Source organism: Ammospiza nelsoni, chromosome 15, assembly GCF_027579445.1.
Source record: "Ammospiza nelsoni isolate bAmmNel1 chromosome 15, bAmmNel1.pri, whole genome shotgun sequence".
In the NCBI taxonomy this organism is placed as follows: domain Eukaryota; kingdom Metazoa; phylum Chordata; class Aves; order Passeriformes; family Passerellidae; genus Ammospiza; species Ammospiza nelsoni.
The window spans coordinates 3947615-3969937 of NC_080647.1; the positions used below are offsets into that span (position 1 = coordinate 3947615).

The window sequence follows — 22323 nt, forward strand, 5'->3', positions numbered from 1 at the left end:
CATGAGAACTAAAACACACATGCATTTCAAAGGGAGAAATGCCTCTTACAGGCCTCCCAGACAATAGCTCAGCTTCTCAGGTTGGCTTGGGGTTTTTTTGTGCTTTTTTTTGCTTTTACTAAAATAACACATTTAATGGAATTTCCTGTAAGGAAATTACAATTAATAAAGAACTAAATTACAAATCCATTACATTTCAGTCACTGCAGCAGCAAAACAGAGTTTTCACGAAAAAAAAAAAAAATCCAATAGCATAACCTCTGGTAAAGCCTGCAAAAGCCCTGAAGGACAAGGCAGTTGGATCAATATTGGTTTATTCTAACTGCTGTGCAGCGTGAGGAGACGAGGATGGTGATCTGAGGGGTTGTTCATTCTAAGTGCTGTGCAGTGTGAGGAGATGAGACTGTGATCTGAGGGGTTGTTCATTCTAAGTGCTGTACAGCGTGAGGAGATGAGGATGGTGATCTGAGGGGTTGTTCATTCTAAGTGCTGTGCAGCGTGAGGAGATGAGGTTGTGATCTGAGGGGTGGATTATTCCAAGTGCTGTACAGCGTGAGGAGATGAGGCTGTGATCTGAGGGGTTGTAGTGCTGTACAGTGTGAGGAGATGAGGCTGTGATCTGAGGGGTTGTAGTGCTGTACAGTGTGAGGAGATGAGGCTGTGATCTGAGGGGTTGTTCATTCTAAGTGCTGTGCAGCGTGAGGAGATGAGGATGGTGATCTGAGGGGTGGATTATTCCAAGTGCTGTACAGCGTGAGGAGATGAGGATGGTGATCTGAGGGGTTGTTCATTCTAAGTGCTGTGCAGCATGAGGAGATGAGGCTGTGATCTGAGGGGTGGTTTATTCCAAGTGCTGTACAGCGTGAGGAGATGAGGCGGTGATCTGAGGGGTTGTAGTGCTGTACAGTGTGAGGAGATGAGGCTGTGATCTGAGGGGTGATTTATTTTAACCACTGTGCAGCGTGAGGAGATGAGGCTGTGATCTCAGGGGTTGTTACCTGTGGGGGAGATGAGGCCTGGCGAGAGCAGGCCGGGCACGCCGTGGGGCAGCAGCCGCGCGTTCTCCTGGATCGCCACTCCCAGCGAGCGCTTCGGGGGCCGGCCTGGGCGGGAGCTGCTGGCACAAGAGCACACATGAACACAACCAGGTTTTCTTGGGGAAATGTTTGTTTCCCACACACAACATCGATTTGTATGAAATACGTGAACTATCAGTGATACGGGACAATAAATACTAGAGAAGTTCATGCCAAGGACAAATAAAAAGGGAGAAATCACTTGGTTAAACAGGGAAGAACTGCAGGGTGTCACAGGAGGCAGCAGTAAGGTTTTCCATTATCCAAGGATTCCATGACCTCAGAGGGGCTCAATGGAGAGCGGTTATAGCAGTGACTGCTCCACAGTCTCTGCCATGCACCTGAACACAGAAAATCACAGGCTGGGATGTCCTGAGAAGATGAGGAGTTGAAACCCTGAATGCATCACCCCAAACCTTGCTTTGGACCATGGCAGGCACCTGCCTCCTCCTGAAGGCAGCATTAACTCAACCCTGAGCTTTGCAAAGCTCACCCACTTACCTTCACAGACTGACTGGTGGGTTTAACTACTACAGATCAAACAAGTGTTAGCCCAACCTGCCAAAAAACTCACCAGTTTGTGGACTATCAATGCAAATTTTAGTCCAAATTATCCCAGGCCCCTTGACAGACTGGCTCCATTGAACTCTTGTTCTCAGCTATCACCTTCACCCCTTCCATCAGTGTGTGTACATGTCCCCATCCTCCACTGCCATCATAACACAGATTTACAGGCCAAAAAAAACCATTTGAATCGACTCTTCCTCAAGCCATCTAATAAAAATGCAACCTCCTCATGTTTGGAAAAGTATTGCTGCTTCTCTCTGGTCATAACAGATTTTACTCTGTTGAATAATAGAGCTTTTGACAACATAGAGTGAAACACTGTATAAAATAACTAAGCTGCAACAATGAATGAGGTTTGAATAGAAAGCATTTCCAAAATGACTTCTAGTTCACAAAGAAATTTAAGTTAAACTTCACTCTATCAAGTTACAGTGGCAAAGCCCTCCATCAATGCACGACAAACTCTGCATTTAAATGAAGACAACTTCCAGCAGCACTCCACAGAGGTACCATTAACCTGTTCATTTTTCACACCATGCTAGTGTTATTTTGTTTTACTGTACATCAAAGTAGCACAAAATCATTTTTTTGGTTTACTATTTTATCTCTATAAAACCATTCCCCCCTCTTTTTAGCATCGGGTTTGTCCATTTTGAATTTCATTTTATTCAGTATTTTTTCCATTTTTCTTTTTGATGCTTTCAGTTGTTTATCATACTAAGATGGCTGTGCAGTAAAGCTAGCTACAAGAGCTGCTGGGCTGTAATAATGTAAACCTAAAATAAGAGCATTTGATTTCCAGGGGAAGTTTGATGCACACATGCATTTTCTATTAAAATCACCTGCTGAAATCATCCCCTGCATAACAAAACTTCCAACAGACAGCGTTAGGTTGATAGGTGGGGGTTTTGAACAAACAGGAATCATTGTTCTTTTGAATTACAGGAGCCTGTAATCCACAGGCATGTGTAAGTGCTTAGCTGGCACTTACTGTCTCTGAAAAAACCTACAAACCAGCTAAAATTAGCAGCTTTCTCCACTGGAAGAGCTCAATCAACAAAACAACAAAACATTTTCTTCCCGAGCTCAAATCTTTAGCAGAAAACTCCATATGTTGGTATTAATCTAAGAAAAACATTTTCAAAACGCAGCAAACAGCTTTAGAAAATTTTACAAAGAGACTTTTTAGTCATGATTTGTGTTTTCCGAGGACGAGGAGAGGAGACTGTGGAGTTCCAGCCCTGGTTCTGCAGTTTGTGCCCTGACAGAAGCTCACATTGATGGCTCTGAGCACACAGGTGGGGCAAAGCACAGCTGAAGGTGTTTCCACACCTTGATGTGACACCTGTGCCCGAGCTCTGACCCGCATGGAAAGCCCAAGAGGTGAAGGAAGAGAAGTTCACATCAAAAGCTTACTCCATTCCCTTCCAGGACCCTGGAAGTACTTATATCCTCCCTCACACAGGCAAGGGAAAACTCAGCACTTGGTGTCTCTGGGACTGGGGACTGATGTCTTGGTGTCCTCCTGGGGAAGGAACTGATGGACTGAAGACCAAGAAGTGTCCTTCTACCCTAGGGAAGTATTCCTGTAAATCAGGAACTCCTAGGGCCCAGACTCAGGGTTGACAGCTACAGCCATGATAATCTGAATGGAATTGTTCCCAGCTGAATCTGTTCAAATAAAACCCAAGTCCTTTATCTCTCATTTTATCTCAGCTTTTAAACGAAAAGCTGGACGCTGCTCCCAGCTGACCATGGCACACCTGCAAGGACCTGTCTGGGTCTGCAACGCTGAGTTCTGCAGTTCCCAGTGCCCTGTGTCTGCTTCCCAGCAAGGCCAGGAATCCCAGAGCCCCCAGCACTACAGCACACACCTCAAAAATCCAGCTGGGCTCCCTGGATATTCCCAGAGATGTGTCACCATCAGGAACCAACAGCTTCAGCTTGGGAGGACAGCAGAACTCACAGGATGTGACAAATCTCAGTCCAAACGCTTCCACTTTGGGCCACAAACAGATTTTCTGCCATTTCTGTTTAACCATGACAGTGGGAATTTCACAGAGGATACAAATGTCTGCTCAAACTCTTGGGTTTTTAGTAAGATATGCACACAGGACCAGTAGATGTAAGGTTTTTATGGGATTTACTTTCTGTTGTGAATGTGCTGCTGGCACCACCAAGCCATGGAATGTCACTGCTCTGTGACTCAACATTGCCCCCAAAATCCCCTATTATTGTCCCACATGCTCTAGAAATCCACCAAATTTCACCTTCACTATTTCAAATGTATGCAACCTCCACATTCAGCCAAAATTGATAATAAAAGCACTGCACAGCAAACCCAAGGCAAGCAGAATTATCATTTGGGGAGAGTAAGACATAATTTGTGATTATGGAAGTATTAGCATATAAATGCTAATAGCATTAGCATATAAATATTAAATTTATTTAATATTATTGCTCATCTTTTTGTCACCCTGCACTTTTACTGCATTTTCTTTTCACGTTTTCTTTTCTCTCATTCAAGAAAGTTACATATTCAAGAAAAATCTTTTCCTCACTGGTAACAAAGGAAGTATAAACAGGAACAATCCCCTTCAAACAATTTTAAATGCATTTCTTTGAGAATCTAAAATCTCTACACAAATTTTGTACTTGCCATTAATAGATCCTTGTAAATGGAAAACTACTCAAATCTAAATTAGATATTAATTCAGTCAGAAACTTCTAGTTTATGGGTATCTTTCAAAAACTTTTTAAAAAACCAAAAATTATGGTCCCAAGTGAAAACCATGGAGGCTAAAACAGAAGAACAGTATTCCTTCCCATGTATAACTTAAAGAAATTTATTATTTTTACTAAATAAAATAACTACTGGTTAACATTTGATTGGCATTTCTCAAACCTAAAAACTCCTTGGGTCACCAATTACTTAAAAGTGAGGACGACTGGAGGTTTTGGGTTTTTAGCTGCATTTGCACCACAGTTATAAAGTCATCACTGTCATCCTCTCCACCACAGCCCCACAAAATCACTAACTCTTGAAAGAGAAAAATGAACTAATCTGAATGTTGTTCATTTTTTAAATTTTGGTTGAAATTAAATTTGTCAGAAAATAAATTACATTTTGAGCAGTATATTTGACAGTTGAAATTTATACAGGAAAATGCTGAGAAATTGTTCATTAATGTCTCTTTTCTTCTTTATTTTCCACTCCTGTTGAGAGCTAATTTTTATTATTTTTTCTTTCAAAGTTTTACATATTCCCTTGATATCACAAGTATTTTTAATTTGAATCAATATATGAAGTAATATTTTATTTTTGTGACTTTCTTACAGTTACTGATCAGCTCCATCTTTTGTAACTCTATTTTATGCTCATTATAGACAACCGAATTTCAAAAATCCACGAATTCATCAATGCTTTGTAAATGTAATTAATCAGTGGAAATATGCAGCACATCACTGCTGATGTATGATAGTGTTCTACTTTTGTGCTTTTAAATATAGGAGATTTACTAGAATCAGAAGAGAATTTGCATATTAATCAAGACAAATAAACATGTGGTGATTTAACTAGGAAACTGTTATTTGGATGACAATTTAATCAGCACAGGTTGAAAGGTCCATCACTGCAGCATCCTGTTTCTGCTAAAATATTGATTGCACTACTGATTTCAGTAATGCTTTATTTTACAGGGCACAAATAACCATGTAATTAGTCTTTAATTGAATGGTAATTGCTTGCTGGCAATTATTTGTTAAGTTTTGGAGTGTAATTACTAGGTTATTTGTGTTTTGTGAAATAAAATGTTATGTATTAGTAGCCCAAAATATTTCCTGTATGAATGGTCTGCCAAAACTAGGAAAGTTAGTTATGATGGCAGGAGTTTGACAAATAACACCATAGCACTAAAACTATTATTAAAAGGATCAGATGGACCTTTGAATGCTTTCCCTTTACAAAATTAACATTAGATGTAACATTTGTAAGATAAATGGAGGAATACTGTACCACAGAAGCATGATTTCCTCTGGGGTCTAGTCCACCATTTAGCATAATTTATCCTGATGTTTTGCTTTTCATTCTCTGAGCTTCTTTAGAGGAACTGAAATATCATCCTACCCTCTGGAGAGCAAAGAATAAACCAAGTAGAAATATATTTCAACAGTACTTCATATTTCTGCAAGTGAAGTGGATTACCAGCAGCACATTATCTTAGCAGCCTATAAACTCTGTAGCCTTGGCAGCTCGCTAGATAACAAGGGAAAGCATTATGTTTTGCAGTGTCAATGAGATATGACACTTTCTGTGATATGTTTATTCCAAGCTGTGATAGATGAGGTACCCAATACTTTGATCGTTAAGATTTGAATTTTACTTCTACACTTTTTCATTTTTGTCATCAACTATTTATGAATTGGCAGGAGGCAGCCTCACCAGGACTGCTGATTTTGGTTTTTTTTTTTTTTTTTCAAAAGAGATCCAGTTAATAAATTAATTATTGATTTCATGAGGCTGGAGCTATTTGGTACAAAAATATGCTAGTCCTGTGATTTAGGAAGCTCTCACATGTATCACAGATTTCTTCAATAGCAACATACTTTATTAGGCTTAAAGGAGAAATACTGAAGTACTGTGCGACACGCTGTGTAAATTGCCCTGCTAATAGTGGCAGTAAGTGGTGCAAGTGCTCAGACGTAAATAAAAAAGAAAAACACAACTTAAAAAAGCTAAATAAAACACCTCAGTCTTAGTTACTTTCCTGCAACTGGCACAGGAACCAGAAATTGAAATTTTTTGTCTCTTCAAAGATCATGAAATACCCCCTAGTGATTGTGCAAGCTACTTTTTGAAGTATTCACCAATAAATGTAACATCCTGATGAGTTAGAATTCTTCCCTGATACCTTCAGATTTTTAGTCGCAGCACGGAGTTAAAATAATCTCCCTGCTTTGGCATTTATTACAAGGTTTCAAAGATGCCAGGGGTAGTTAAACTCTGCCTGACCTTTCAGTGTTTAAGGAGAGAAGCAAACCCTGACCCCGCAGCAACCTGATTCTGTCTGCTCTCGGCGCTGGCAAACTGATCACTTGTCTGGCCATGGCAGGACATTGGATCACCAGCCACATCAAAGGCAACAGGAGCCAATTCAGCAGCAGGGAAAAAGCCATCCATGCAAAATGGGCAATTAACATTAATCATACATGAAGCTGTTGGAGCTGATGAGAACCTGGTGCCCATGGCAACGCTCGGGGCAGTGCCCACACCAGGCGCTGCTCACCTGCCAGGGCACACAGGACATGTGCAGAAGGGCCCTGACACTCCACAACCTCCCTGACAGCTCAGGTTTAGCTTTTATATTGTTCAGATTCTGTGCTGCTTTAGTGTGTACACTGCTTTACTCTGAACTTCTTGTTAGGGGATGGTGAGCTCTGTGCACTGAGCAGGGAAACAAAACAATTCCTGCTCCAGCTGGGGACCAAGGACAAATGACCCAAATCTCAGGGCCAGGAGCACAAACCCCGTGGGCCGGAGAGAGAAAAACAAGCAGGATGGGAGTTCATAACCTAAACCTGTAATTGGACAATTAACTCAAATATGCAAATGGAGCAGAACTGATCAAAGGGAGAGACCCCGTGACCACTCGTGCATTTTGTGACCATTTTGGTTCATCTTGGGTGCAGCCCTGGCTGGGCTCTTGTGCTGCCCAGAGTGTATCAACTGAGGCCTTTTAATAAATCCCTACTTTATTCTTTAACTTCGTCCAGTCTCTGTTCTAGGCCAGCCTTCACAAGGCATCATCTCCACCTGATTCTCCAGAGAATTCCAGCAGGAATGTCCAAAGAGAAAAACATCAGTGGGAGTTTTTCTAAAGTATCACAGAGCTGAACTTTCTCTGTCACTGTGATTGGTGTCACTGTTAGGAAAAAAAAAAAAAAAAACAAAAACACTCCCTAACAGTACTGAGATGCTCAGAGCTGGGACTCCAGTGGAATATTGTAACTTTATAACTTTAAGAATGGAATGTAGCACATTATCACTGTGTTCATCCTAAAAAGTCTCAATTAGTGAAAATCCAGTACTCAACTAAAACCTGACTTGGAGTCTACAGTCAGAAAAATTACCTGAACTCCTTCTATTCAATTGTCACGACAGTGGTTCTTACTTAACGAAGTTTAATTGCTTATTTCTGAAACCAGGCATTACAAAGTAAGTTTAAAACCAAAAAAAAAGCTTTTTGGTTCGTTGAGATTTAAAACTTTAAATAACTCTTTAATTACTTATGAGTGTGCCTGCAGATAAAACAGTACCTACTCAGCATTCCTGGTTTTGCTTTTTTCCTGTCAAATATGACCACAGGAAAAAGGGGGACAGCTCACCAAATTTCTGAATTGGGAAGATTCATGGCTGCAGACAAGCTGGAGGCTGATCCATGTTCTGCACTGCCCAGCTCAATTTAAGGGTGTGGCAGTGAGGAAATGGGAAGTGTGACTCCAGCAGATGCAGGGATAAACACAGAAATTTAACAGAACTGCATGGAGTCAGTAGCTGTGGCATGGAGGGGCACTGGCACAGACAGAACACAGCGCATTTAGCCACGGATCACAGCCAGGGGCACAAAGCTCCTGCTGCTGTGTCTTCATCCCCATTGCTCCCACTCTGCCTAGACCAAACCTTGCAGGAGGGGGCCTGTCCAGGCTGGAGCTGTGCCACTAACAACACACCCAGACCACAAATCCAAATTACAGATCTGTTGTCTAAACAATGCTCCCACACCACGTCCAGCTAAACTGAATGTGGAAGTGCCAGAGACAAGGCCAGGTTTATTCTGAGCCTTGCAAAGCTCAGCTCAGCTGCTTGGATGGCTCTGCTGGATTCTGGATCCAGTCAGAGATGGGAAGCACTGCAGATTATAGACAATGTTATTGTGCAATTTGCATTCTGACTGGTTTTCTTTCTTTTTAATCTCTTGAAGTATCGGACTGTTCAGCAGGTGGAACCAAGGCACTGAGCAGGTTTTTAGGATTTTTCCACCTGTGTGTGAGAGCTCAGCACTGAGGTGAGCAGATGAGCAGGCAGGCACTGGGATCAGCACAGGGACGGCACAGCTCCATCCCAGCAGCTGATGCTGCCCAGGGCACAGACAGAATCACTGCACACACTCCAGCCCTGTGCAAAGACATGCCAGGACACTGAGGAGCCATAAATCTCCTTTCATACAAGTTAATTCAGTCCCATTTTTTTTTAGAATTACTTAATTTTTACACATTCATCCACAAAAATTTCCAAGGAGGAAATCACCATCTATTACAAACATCCATGTCATGTGTCTGATTTGTATCAGCCCCTTCCAAGCTTTATTTTTGACCTGTATCTGAATTCAATGCCAATTTAGAGGAATGTATTACAGTAAAAGAGTTTTGAAATACTGGTTTCCACTAAGCTGTATCTCAGTAAGTCTCCATTCAATGAAAGTTGTAAAAAATGTGACTGTTTAAGCCTATTATCCCTGGCCACAAACCCAAGAGCAAGACCTGATGTATTTACAGCCCTGAGTACCACGTAACCCAGGGGAGCTGATCTTAATTCCCTAACAGGGGTGCATTGTGCTGGGGTGGTACAGGGCTGTCAGAGCAATTTGCAGGCTGATGCAATGGGAAACTGCTCTTGCCTTAACTGCTTTTAATCACTGCATTACAAGTTTTGGTGTTTTCACAATCTTGGCAAAGACTCTTCAAAGGCAGAAAACAGAAATTCACCTTTCAAAGAATAATAAATGAAAGAACATAGAAGCAGTCCTCTGCACCTATGTCCATGATGAAAGGAGGAATTGTTCCCAGCAATGCAAAGGAGCCTCTATGATTAGGTGATTCTGTCCAGGAGAAAGTATCTGAGGGCTGAACTCTACTGCACAGAAAACACCCTGCAGTTTGCTGCTGGTCCTGGAGCAGCACGAAATTACACAGGCAGAAATGCAGGGACACAGCCCCACTGCTTCCCCTTTACCTTTCCAGATTTTGTGACTGCTGGCATTTCATTTGTTAGCTCCAGAACAGACAACATTATTATTTCTGCTGCAGATGTAGAGTAGAACAAGGCTTTTTCACACAACAAAGCCCAAACTTTTAGGACCATGAGAAAATAAAAGGACAGAAGAAAAATTTCTGGCAAAGTTACAATTTTGTCTATAAAATTTCCATGTTTTGAAAAGATGCTAATAGAATATATAAAACCAAAGACGTGTTATCAGTTATGTGAGGTTTAACCTACAGGAATGTAGAAATTTTCCCTATTTTGTGGACATGTATGCACACACAGAGAAACTCTACCTGATGGGAACTCCATCACAGCAGATAATTGAAATGTCTGAAAGCAAATCCCACTGAATTCTGACTGTAAATGTGGCCAGCTCAGGGCTGACAGAGAGAGGTGTTTCAGCAAGAATCTGCAACTCCGTAATCTCAGCTGGGTACCAGAGCCATGGGACCACGAACATCCCAGCTGATGGGATCTCCTTCCTCTCCCCACTGCAGGTGAGCTCTGGGTTTCATTCCCTGCCCTGAGATCACAGCATCCCTCCTTCCCTTCTTGGTGATATTCCCTCTGCTCCACCTGTCAGGTTTACTCTTTCTCCCCCAAGATGAGGTAAAGGATTTAGGGAATAATTATTCTCAGCTCATAATAAGCCTCTAATACTGCTTGTTTTTCTATCCTTTTCTGACCAAAAGCTTGTCTGCTTTTCCATCAACAGCTACACCAAGGAACCCTCTCACCACAGCCACAGATCATTTCCCACTGAGAAACACCAAGTCATTTCACAAATGTCCCTCTCATACACCATTGGGAAAAACTGGAAGAAGCCAACTACAGAAAAAGCAGCTCAGACCATGAAAAGCAGCATGAGTTATTCCCAAATTCAGGGATTTCCTGAACTCAAGTATGTTCTGGAGCAGGCACAACAGCTGAGCAGACAAGTTGTACCTGCTGTTGATGTCTCTGAAGTTTTCCCTTCAGCCCCAAGGGTTTGACTCTCCCAAAAATTCCATTCCAAGCTCCCAGCACCATCCAGCCCTGGGCAAACACAGCCCAGCCACGACTGCCACAGAATCCCACTCACACCTCACACTCAACTCCTGCTCCTCACTCAAGGCTGCTTTAAAGGCTGCTGGAAAAGACTGCAAGAATTCAAGTAAAAGAGTGTTTGGAACCAGATTTCCTGGAGATAAATGAAAGACATACGTTTCCATGGCGGCCAGCCTACTAAATTTTGCAAGCATAAATATTTACCTAGGACTGGGGGGTGGGGAAATCAGGAAGAAAGTCACCATCTAGACCCTTCAAAGTTTAAATACTGGAATACAGAGGTCATTATTTATAACTAGAAATGGAGAACATGTCTTTTCTATGTGTATTTCTACCATGTTATTCATCCCCTCCATATGCATTCCATTATTACCATTCTTACACCAGAAAGTAATTTCTGTGGCACTTGCTCACTGGATGCATTCATTTTCTTAAGGCTTTCTTGTGGCTATTGATTTCCTGCTTTGTTGAAGTGCTTTGTTTCTTTCACAGCAGGCTACTCATTTTAAAACAGTTGTTCAACAAATAAAATATTATGTTCTAAAATTAAATTAGTTTTATCTTCCTTCATTTTTATCGGAGTTAAATGCAAGTGACACACTTCCCCTAAAGAAAAAAAAGGAAATATTTAATGCCTCCCAGCACGCAAACAAGTAAATAAGTAAATTTTTTTCTTTTCTAATAAGACATATTTATTTTTATGATTGGAAACATGAAAGAAAAAGTGTATTATAAATAAAGCCTCTTTTGTACTCTTATGTTGTAATCACTGCTGTGGCCAACGGTTTAACATCAACAAAGAGGATTATCTGGTCCCGAGCCAAATTCCTTTTACTCCTATCTTACTACCCTGAAAGTTGCTAAAAGAATCCTTTTCTTCTTTCAATGCAAGTGGCTCATGCTCTAACATGACAAAGATTGCTGTCCCCTCCCACCAGACCAGCCCAAAATACTCAGATTTTATACAAGGAATACAACTACTGCTTAATGAACTGCAAAACCAAGGGAAACAGAGTTTTGGCAGAAGGTGACACTTGCGACCTGCAGCATCTTGTTTGGATGCTGTTGGCTCAACAAGGGCAAATTCCAGAGTTCTGTGCTCCTCTGCTCCCTCAATCCTCCAACGTGCTTATTTACTAACTTGGGTGAACTGCAGGGACAAAAAACTAGGGAAGCAGATATTCTATTCTATTCTATTCTATTCTATTCTATTCTATTCTATTCTATTCTATTCTATTCATTATATCAGAATTTTGTCATATTTCTTGCTAAAAGCATATTAGCAAGTGCCTATTATCAGGGTACCAGAAGCCCCTCCCCAGCATTTGCCACTTAGTTGTGAAATCAAACTGATCACAATTACAATATTTGTACCCTATCACAGAGCTTGAATCCCTCCCACAGTCCAAAACCATCTGCAAAGATGGTACTTTAGAAACATTTTCAGATGGATAAACTTTAAGTGTCCAGAGATCACCCCCTCCTAATCCCCTGCTTAGGAACTGGTGGTTAAGTTTATGCTCACAGGAGGGAAAAAAAAAAAAAAAGAGCTTTATAAGCATGCAGCCTAACTTTTAAAAGGAAATAGGCTTTGAAAAAGTTTGCAGGATATAGGAAATGAAACGAAAAAATGTTTTCATTCAGTTTCCTGTTTAGATGTATGGATAGATTTGACTTCAAATAGATGTGCCACACAGAAGTTTAGTTTATAAGGGTCAGATGGTAACAGTTTCTGTTTAATCCTCAATTTACATTAACTTACAGGAAAATTAATGATTTTAAACAGGCATCAAAGTGAGGCTGTTTTTTTCATTTCTCTAAGTTTGCTGGAGGAACAATTGTTTCCTTTATCTGTCTTCCAGAAAGTTGGTGATTGTGTTTAAGTTAAACTGCTCATTCAGCCTTCAGGCACAGCATATTATGAGTTGTTTTGCAATGAACATGAGCCCCTCACGAGTGCAAACTCTCTGACAGCTCTCTCAGATTCTTGAGCTTACTCAAGCATTTCACAAAACCACTCTTCACAACTGCACACATTATAATTTACACATTAAACCAGCAGGTTTTCAACCTCAGGTCTGTTGCCAAGAATAATCCTTCAAAACTCTTTTATCTTTTTGTAAGAGCATAATTATAAATGTGCAATTAACAGCCAAAGAAAGGTCTTAAGAAAACTCTTAGAGCAATATTGACTGTTTTAATGCCTCAACCAGATGGTGGTTTAAAGAAAGCCATTTAAAGAAAATAAATAAAAAGTCTCATTTTTCAGTCAGCAATGATATGTCAAGTGTAAAATTTGAGATATTAACGCCGCAGTGCCACGGGTCTGTCTAATCACCAGAAGTGCTCTTAATTCTTTTGTTTTGCTGCTGGACAGACCAAGCAGTTGTAAACATCATTACTGATATGCATCAGTACAAAAGCACAGGGACCAGAGGCAAAAGGAATTATTTGTTGCATTTTTTCCGTGAACGGAGCCCATCCAGTGACTGATTTTCCCCAAGGATGAATAATATGCTCCTTTTTGTCTTTTGTTACGACCTGAATTTGTACAGTCTAATCCTGAAGTCTTTTCCTCTAAAAATACAGGTGCTTCCCTTTTACTAATTAAATATGAGTACTGGGTAATTGTTGACATTCTCAAGTTGGAATAATCACCTTGGACTAAATGGGTGACAGAAATTCCAGCTTAGCCTTATTCCAGATAACACTCAGATATTTTTTAAAGCTGTAGAAAAATGACACAAGAACACTCTCCCATTTGAAAACAACCCAGCTGCATTATTTTACAGCCAGGCCATAGTGCCATAAAATATCTGCTTGGAACTAATTAACTTAGGAGAATTATCAAATACATCACACAGTAACTGACTGATTCAACAATAAATTCAACTGCTTAACTTCATTCTGCAGTGATGGACATCTGGCCTGCTCTTGTTTAGACAATTCAATGTGTACCACTATTAACAATTTCTATCATTTTAAATACATATTTCTTTCCTTGAAATTTAAGAGCTTCAGAGTGTTGAGATTTTCCTGAAAAATTCAGAAGAGAAATTTCCTCAGTGTCATTAGAAGCAAATAATTTGGCATTATCAGTGATATGAAAAACAATATCAGACTTGCACTGTTTCAAGAGAGGGATAAAGACAGATAAATATGAACAAATTAAAGGCAAGAAAGCCATTAATTGTACCCCATGTGCCACAAAGCCATTAATTGTACCCCATGTGCCACATCATATAGCAGAGTGAGCTGGAACACAGGGAATTTCTGTCAGGCACAGATACAACCTGTGGGCCCTCCACATTTCTGGGAGTTTTGTTATAATTTCCTTGCACAATAATCCCACAGAATTGTTTCCTCAGTATCATTTTGGCTGTCTTTAAAAAAGCAGAGACACTTAAATAACTACAACCAGAAACTTCACTTTGCACTGCACTGAAATGAGGGGGCAGCTTCAGCTCTGTACCAACAATGCACTGAAACGGCCCCATCACCTCAGTACAAAATTTCCAGCTGCTCAAGTAATTGTTTCTCAGTAGTATTTTTAACTAACAATTTTCCTTTTTCTTAAAAACAAACAAAAATCAAAACTTGAGTTCAAGCAATGTAATTAGTTTCCAGGTCAATGACTTGTTTTCCCTTAATTTTAAAAATAGCTTTTGTTGAAAAAAAAAAAAAAAAAAACCACTTTCAAGGAGCACAGATAAGGAAGCATGAAAATCTGTTCTGTGTTCATTTCCGTTCTAGGTAGGTCCAGTAATTACTGACCTGGAGAAATAACTTCTGCTTCTGATAAATACTTAAACAACCATAAAAAGAATGATCTCAGGCTGGTGGCAGCACAGGGTGGTGTTGCCAGTAGGCAGAATAAAATCTTTTTAGAAAGGGAGTTGCAGATTTAATTGATATATGGGGGAAAAAAGAAGATGCAGTACATTTAGACCCAAATTTAATGGGAAAAATCAACTAACAGAGTGCCTTGGTCTAATAAAAGATGAGTATGACTGTGAGCACTCATGGACTGAAACAGCAAATTATGGTATAGAGAGGAGCTACCTTGAAAAATCAGCAATAAAGTGATTTGGCTCTAACTATAATACCTTCATAAACATTCCCAAAAGAAAGCAGGAAGTTTAAAACAGCTCAAAGAAGAGACTGCATCTATAGGAGAGGGGAAAGATTACAAATCCTTCAGTGAGATCTGAGTGAATAAAAGCAACTTAAAAATTAATTCAGTTTTTTCAAAAAACAAAATTAATGAGGTGTGAAAATGAAAATTTAGCCCTCCAAAAGAGAGGCAACATCTGCAATGTTAATATGCTGAGAGACATTTAGGTGTTATAAAAGACTGCAAATTAGGCAGATGTGATAAAACAAGGAGAATTTCCAACTTTTTGCTGGGAAGCATCACATCAGGAAAGGCAGAAATTGCCCAAACTCATTTGCTCCTGCATGGCTGTACCTGGAACTGCACACGGATTCCTAAAGCACCTAATTACAGGGAGGATATTCCCAAGCTGGAGGGAACTGAAAGCACTGCAGACAGAATGATTAAGCTGTAAGAATGGGCTGATTTCAAATGCAATATTAAGATCTACATCACTGTATTCTGCATGGCAAACAGCAGATGTGAAAGGAATGCTCAACATAAAACAATCCAAGCAGATCTCTGCATGTACAGCAAAACCAGCACAACTTTTCCCTGAAATGGGAACGCAGAGATCAACTACTCTTAAATGTGAAATGGTAAAAAGGCACAAAATGCCTCATTCCCTGGGGATTACCTGTGGGGCAGGGTTGGGACAGCAAAATAACCAGTCAAGATTTCACTGCCCTGATTGCACAGCTTGCACACCCACCAGCCTTCGCAGAGATTTTCCCAATCGCTGTACCTTTTATTATTTGGGATTATTTGTGAATACCTAGAGAGGTGTTTCAGGCACAGGGCAGAGCTTTGTGCAGGAGCATCCTTTGGTGTGAACCTTGGTTCCCTGTGAGGACAGAGATGCTGAAGCACTTTCAGTTTCCCCCAGCAGCCCTGCCCACTGCTGCTTCCCAGCTTTAATTGCACAGAATTCCTCATTCCCTGGGGATTACCTGTGGGGCAGAGGTGGGACAGCAAAACAACCAGTCAAGATTTTACTGCCCTGACTGCACAGCTTTGAAACCCACCAGCCTTTGCAGAGATTTCCCCACTCCACCCTCGATTATTTGGGATTATTTCTGAACACCCAGAGAGCTATTTCATAGAGCTTTGTGGAGGAACATCCTTTGGTGTGAACCTTGGTTCCCTGTGAGAACAGAGATGCTGAAGCACTTTCAGTTTCCCCCTGCAGCCCTGCCCACTGCTGCTTCCCAGCTTTAATTGCACAGCTTTTCCTTAAGCAAATATTAACGACAGAACAAACTCCTCAGCTGACTGCAAAGGTTATTTTCCAGTGATACTTAAAAGAGCCCAGTTATTCCAAAGCATTATTCAACCATGACTAATTGACATTAGAAGAAGTGCAAAGTACATAACTTGATTCTTTTTCAAATACAACCAAAGACATTTCTTTTCAAACCACACAAAATCTGTCTAGGTTGAAATTCTGCTTAGGCTGCAGGGCTGAAATCTCAAAGGGAAATGTACAAGAACATTTTTCCAGTAATTCCTTGTAAGCCTGATTTCTTTTCCATAAAATCTCAAAGTCTGGTGCCCGGTGAGCATGTTCTCACTGTTCATTTACTCATTGATTTTTATTATTATTGGATGTAGAAATTTCCTGGGAAAAACAAAAATAAAATAATGAAGCTTTAAAACTATTTTTCCAATTTTCATTTCTTAAAACATGCTTTCCTAGTGAAGTAAAATGGACTTCCCTTTTAATATTGCATTTTGCGATTTCCATATTTGGATTATTGGATAATCCACACTTGGATTTCCCTTTTTAATATTGGGATATTTAATATGCTAATTTTTAACTTTCTAATAATGATACCAGCGATTCTGCACAGTGTAAAAATTATTTTAAATTACTCAAATTTAAATTTCTTAATAACTGTGCATTCCCAAGTCAGTTCAAAACAGACTGGGTGTAGACAGGTGCTTCAAAGAGCAGTTCCCTCCTGTTCTGAACAATTCCTGCTATCCCTGTGAATCCCTGGGCATCAATTCTAACTTTCCAGCCAAAAAATACACAGTCAATGACTTATGTGCACAATAAAGTCTAGAAAACCTCTGCCACCCATTATTAGCATCTGTGTTTTCAGTAAAGACCTTCAGATCTGTCAGACTTCCCTAGAGTCTAAAATTTATATTAATTGTCAGGATTCAATTGCAGATTTCCCAAAGCAAGTTTCCCTTACCCAAACTGCTTCCAAGCTTAAAACTGGGCAAAATTAAAAACAAGAGAATCAACATGAAGTTGTTCAGAAAAAATGCACGGGCCTGTTCTATTTTCTACATTTGAATTTTACCTTGGTATTTAGCAATTCTATATTAATATATTTAAATTTTCCATCAACACCCTTTATGTGTTTTAGAGTTATTTTTAACTTGACTTTTTCAATCTCATGATTTAAAACAGCTCTTGATCATGAGCAACATAAAAAATGCTCAGAAATAAATTGCATTCACAGCCATGTTTTAATCTATACACCAATTTTTATTGGAATTTTAAAGTTTCAAAGGCTGCAGTTTCAAATGCAGCCATAATGACAGGAAACATTCATTTAATAGCAACGGGACAATATAATTATAAAAGGCAGTAATAAGATATTTAGTAAACATTATCCATCAGTGCCCAAATGAAAAGATTTAAAGATGTACAGAAAAAACTCTGCCTTCACATATTCCCACAGATCTGCCCATGTCAGGGAGATATTGTGAAATATAAAAGGCCCAAAAGGGTGCAAAAAAGTTGTCACCTATAGAAAAGTTCTGCCTCCAAAAAAACCAATAAAAACATAATAAAAAAGGCTTAGACTTAGATGTTGCCCCACTCAATGAGAATATTTGTCAAACTCCTAATGCACTTCTGGTCCCCTATTCAGGTGATGGGTTTTCCTCCGCATTTTGTTGTTCCTCTTTGACCCAGAAGTGTTTCCTTGCTGAACCTCAGAATCTCCCCTGATTCATCCACCCCACAACCCTGCTTGAAGAAACTCCTAGTCCTTACTCTCAACAATAAAAAACCAGCATACCTCGAGATTCTATTTACTTTCTGGCATTAAAAAATACTGGATTACAGCAACTGTAGGTTTGTTCTTTCATGTGCTGTCAGTGTTTATGCAACAGCCAACACTGAGAGTGGGCAGCTCCAATCCTGATAAGCAACGGACACAGGAACCCGGCAGGAACAGCTCACCAGGGCTGTGGTTAAGGACTTGCACCAAAAAAACTGAAAAAGACACCCTAATTTGTGTGTTGTATTCACCAGTGTGACCCATTTTGCAACTGTATTACAGTAGGAGCAAGCATTTAAATCAAGATAGATAAAAATGAAATCGTTTGCAACTAAAAACTTGTGAAATACAAGGTTCAAAATCCATTTCCTTCCACATTCATGTTTTTAATCAGCATCTACCCCAACTGCTCAATATTTCCCAATGATTTGTCTCTAGAATATCCCCCAAAGTCTCTGCTCTTGTCCTCATATTCACCAAATCTGTCCTACAGCCTCAAGTCTGTTCTCCCACCACTGGGAAATTTCTCATCCATGCTGCTTTCCCTGGGCCAGTATTATGGCATCAAGTACATAAATAAAGAATGACTCAGAAGACAGGAGGAAAGGAAGCTCCTGCCCCTTCTTCTCACTGCTTCTCCCTGGATAGAAAGAGTCAGCTCCAACCCTTCCCACCATCCCAAAGGTTCTCCCAGATGGGAGCTGATGGAAAACTGGAGTTGTTTGCTCTGTCCCTGAATAGGAGCAAGGAACTCACAGAGGGTGGGGCAGGTGACAATTCAAACACCCAAAAGACAGAGCTGGACTTCACCCCAAGGGTCCAGCTCATGGGTGTGAGCAGGGAGAACAGCACAAATGGAAATAATACAGAGTATCCTAGAATGGCTTGGGTTAGAAGGGACCTTTAAATAACATCCAGTCCAACCCAACCTGGCCTTGGAACATCCTCAGGGATCTCTCTGGGGGCCCTGTGCCAGTGTTTCCTCACCCTCATGAACCACTTCCTTGTTTAAAACTTTTCATTAAACTGAATGAAAAGTTATCACAAAGGAGTAACATAGTTCCATTTCTTTTCCTATACAGAATCCTAGAATCATTTTGATTGAAAAGACCTTGAAGACATCAAGTCCAGGTGGTCACCCAGCACTGCCAAGGCACCCATTGACTGACTGAGCTATAGAAAGTATTTTGCAAAGCTGAACTGCTTTTATAAAAAGAATTTTAAGACTATGACACGATTCAGGTCTAACTGTGATTTCACATATACTTAAATTCCAAGCAGAAATGTCTTTTTGTCTTCTTACCTCCTCTTCCCATCACATTGGTTTTGCTTCTTCCAGAGCGATAAGCTCTGTCCAGCAAGACACCAAAAATTCACTTGGCCAATATTCCCCATGGTTCTGACCCAGCTTGTTTCAGCTTCCCCCACTGCTCCTGTCATCTGCTGGTTCCAGGGCAGGACAACCTGCTCCTTCCAGGACACCCACTGTTTATACTGGTACCTCAAAATGCCCTGCCCATGCAGATAATCTCCTGCAGCTGCCACACCCGGGCTGAGGCAGCCCAGCTGGATTTACTCTCACTGCCTCAGCAGAAACATTCAACTCATCACAATTGGGGTAACAACTACAGCAACAGTAACCATTAAAATGCAAACATTAGTTTTTAGAAGTTTAAGGTACTTCTTGAATGTGAAACATTAAATATTTATAGCAGCTTTAACTTGGATGCTTACCCATTTTAAACATAAAGGAACAAGTGAACTAGTGGCACTAATTATTTAAGCTCAAACAAGTGTCACGGTACTTTGATTTTATTATTATTATCATAGGATTTATCTAATAGTCCCTGAAATATATGCATCCAAGATATTTATATACGAGACCTTTGTTCAATGATAATTTATTAGAAAACACAGTAAATAATATAGTTAAAATTTGGATTTTGTCCCTTCCTAAACTCTCATAAAGACAGCAGCCAAAAAACTGAGTAAGTCAGGGTGCCTTTGAAGATATTTAATTAAAATCTAATCCCACATTCTTAAGGGTTCACATAAATTAAGCTGTCATTCAGGAGATTTATTCATTCCCATTTGCATATTGCATACAATTCATCAGTTCCTGGTGTTTGAAGGCAGCGCCGATCCCGGGGAGCGACGCCCGCGGGTCCGGGGAGAGCCTCTCTCTTCCATCTGCCTGATCCTGCTCAGTGCCAAAGGCACCCTCAGAGCCCTCCCCTGGGCGGGACGGATCCTGCCTGGATCAATCTGCCAGCTGCAACCAACATTTGGGCACTCCTGGAGCAGCCCAACCACAGTCCCTGCTCCTGTGCATGGAATGCTCCTGATGCTGCTGGGGCAGCCAGGCCCCTCTCCTGGATTCCTCAAACAGAGTCACAGAACCACACAATCACACTGATTTAGATCCAAACAGTCTGACAGATTCCTCAGCACTGCCACAGCCACCGCTAACCCATGTCCCCAAGTGCCACATCCACACAGCTTCTAAACCCCTCCAGAGACAGCTTCTGCTTGATTGATTACTAATAACTAATAAATATTACCTGGAGGCATTGCTGGCTCCTTCACTGCTCACAAGATTCTCTTTGTGCCATTCAGGGCCACACTAAGTTAGAACAAAATATTTCCTTTAAGTGTTCAAAAATATTCATCAAAGTTTATATATGTCTGATCTAGGAAATTTTCCCAGTAATTTTCTAGCACTTTTAAACATTTTTAGATAAGCATATCTCATATACATGTGGGGAATATTTCCTTTTAAGAGCATCACTACCTGAAGAAGAATATATCCACAATACTCCAGTACTTGTGTGAGCCGCTCCAGCAGCAGAGCTGGCACATCCAAGTGCCCAAAGAAACATCTGACATTTCCTGGCCTATCTGAACCATGGCCCCTCATCTCTACAGCTTCTCATGGATGTTTGTACATCCACAGCCCAGTATCATCTTCCCTGTTCCCACATCTGCAGTGGTTTGATGACAGGACAGCAGTGATTCAACAAAGAACTCAAGAGAATAATACCAACATGCAACCAACAGGCTCAGAAACGACATGGGAGAAGTACCAAATGCAACACTGATTCACAGATCCTGCTTCTACATCCTGCTTTATACTCTTTTTTGGGGCTTAGACAATAATCTTTAAGCATCTCCCACTGGGAACACAAGGTAGCTTACGACTTGAAAATTAATCAGTGAAAGAAACGTACATATCTGTAATTAGATTAGTTTTTCAACAGCTTGTCACAATGACGTGGGAGTCTCAGTAAAACCTCCATTGTGCATTTTCTTTGCTCACTCAGTTCATCTTGCTCTGCTGTTTTAGACCATGGAGTCCCTGGAACAAATGTCCCTGTCAGTGGTGGTGATTTCCTGCTCACCCAACAACCACAGCAGTGCTTCGTGGAGGAGCAACAGCAAAATGTCACGTTCTTCTCTGGCTGTTCTTTTTTGAATATTCCACTAACATGCTGATTATAAATGTATCAAGGTGGCGTTTCCCTCCCACAGCTCCTGCACCTCAGCACTGACCTGCCACACATCTGCCAGCCCAGACCTTTTAGATCCAACTCTGATACCTGCACCAAGCAGAATGTGTGAAACCACTCAACTTCATTAACTGCAGCCCCAAGCAGGTCTTAAATTCACATCTGCAAAGGGGAAAGGCCAAAGCAATAAGCACTTGTTACAGTCTTGTTACTAAGCTAATGCTCATCTCTTACACTCGCTGAGATTTTGCTCCATTTTTGTATGCTTTGTATTATATGATTAAAACTACTGTTTCTGTTCTTCTCCAAATGTTCTTAAAAATTACTTAAAACAGTTTGTTTCCACTTAGCAATGAGCGGCTATTAAAGCCACCACATTAATATAAATGCATAACAATCTGTAGATATATTATGACTTTTTGGTAAGTTTGCAATAACCTAATGGAATTAATTGAGTTATGGAATAAAAATAAATACCAGAGCTGATGTCAGCACCAACTTCTCAGTGATTCTCTGACTGAGAGGTGGTGTAGTTCTACCCCTGATGAGGAGTTAAGACCTACTGAAGCAACCATGGAACACAACACTGTCCATTTATTAACTTCCCTCTAACAGCAAAGCACTTCACTGTGCTTCCAGCATTCTCACAAGCATTAAATCCACTTTTACAATGCAAAAATATCCCTCTTCAAAATTCCACACACCTTATGGATTGAGAGATTTGTGTGTTTCCAAGGACAACCAGACACAGGTTATGCCCTTTTTCATACACTCAACTGCCTCTCCAGGAAAACTTTGACAACTGAAGAATCACTGGGATTCTTAAAAATCCCAAGAAAGCAAAGCTGAGAGGACTGGTTGGAGATGAGATTTTTGAGTTCCCCTTTCCCGCCTTGATTTAACTCTGTCTTCT

General features: G+C 40.5%; 1 protein-coding gene across 2 annotated transcripts in view; it reads right to left on the reverse strand.

Annotated features, from left to right (window-relative positions):
* DACH2 (dachshund family transcription factor 2) overlaps window positions 1–22323 on the reverse strand; it is a 236029-nt gene that overhangs the window by 119720 nt on the left and 93986 nt on the right. Inside the window, exon 2 of one of the 2 annotated variants that reach the window (XM_059482899.1) lies at window positions 999–1114. In XM_059482899.1, the coding sequence (XP_059338882.1) occupies window positions 999–1114 (116 nt within the window). Of the gene's footprint in view, window positions 1–998; window positions 1118–22323 lie in introns of both variants that reach the window. The other variant, XM_059482900.1, reaches the window with a different exon arrangement.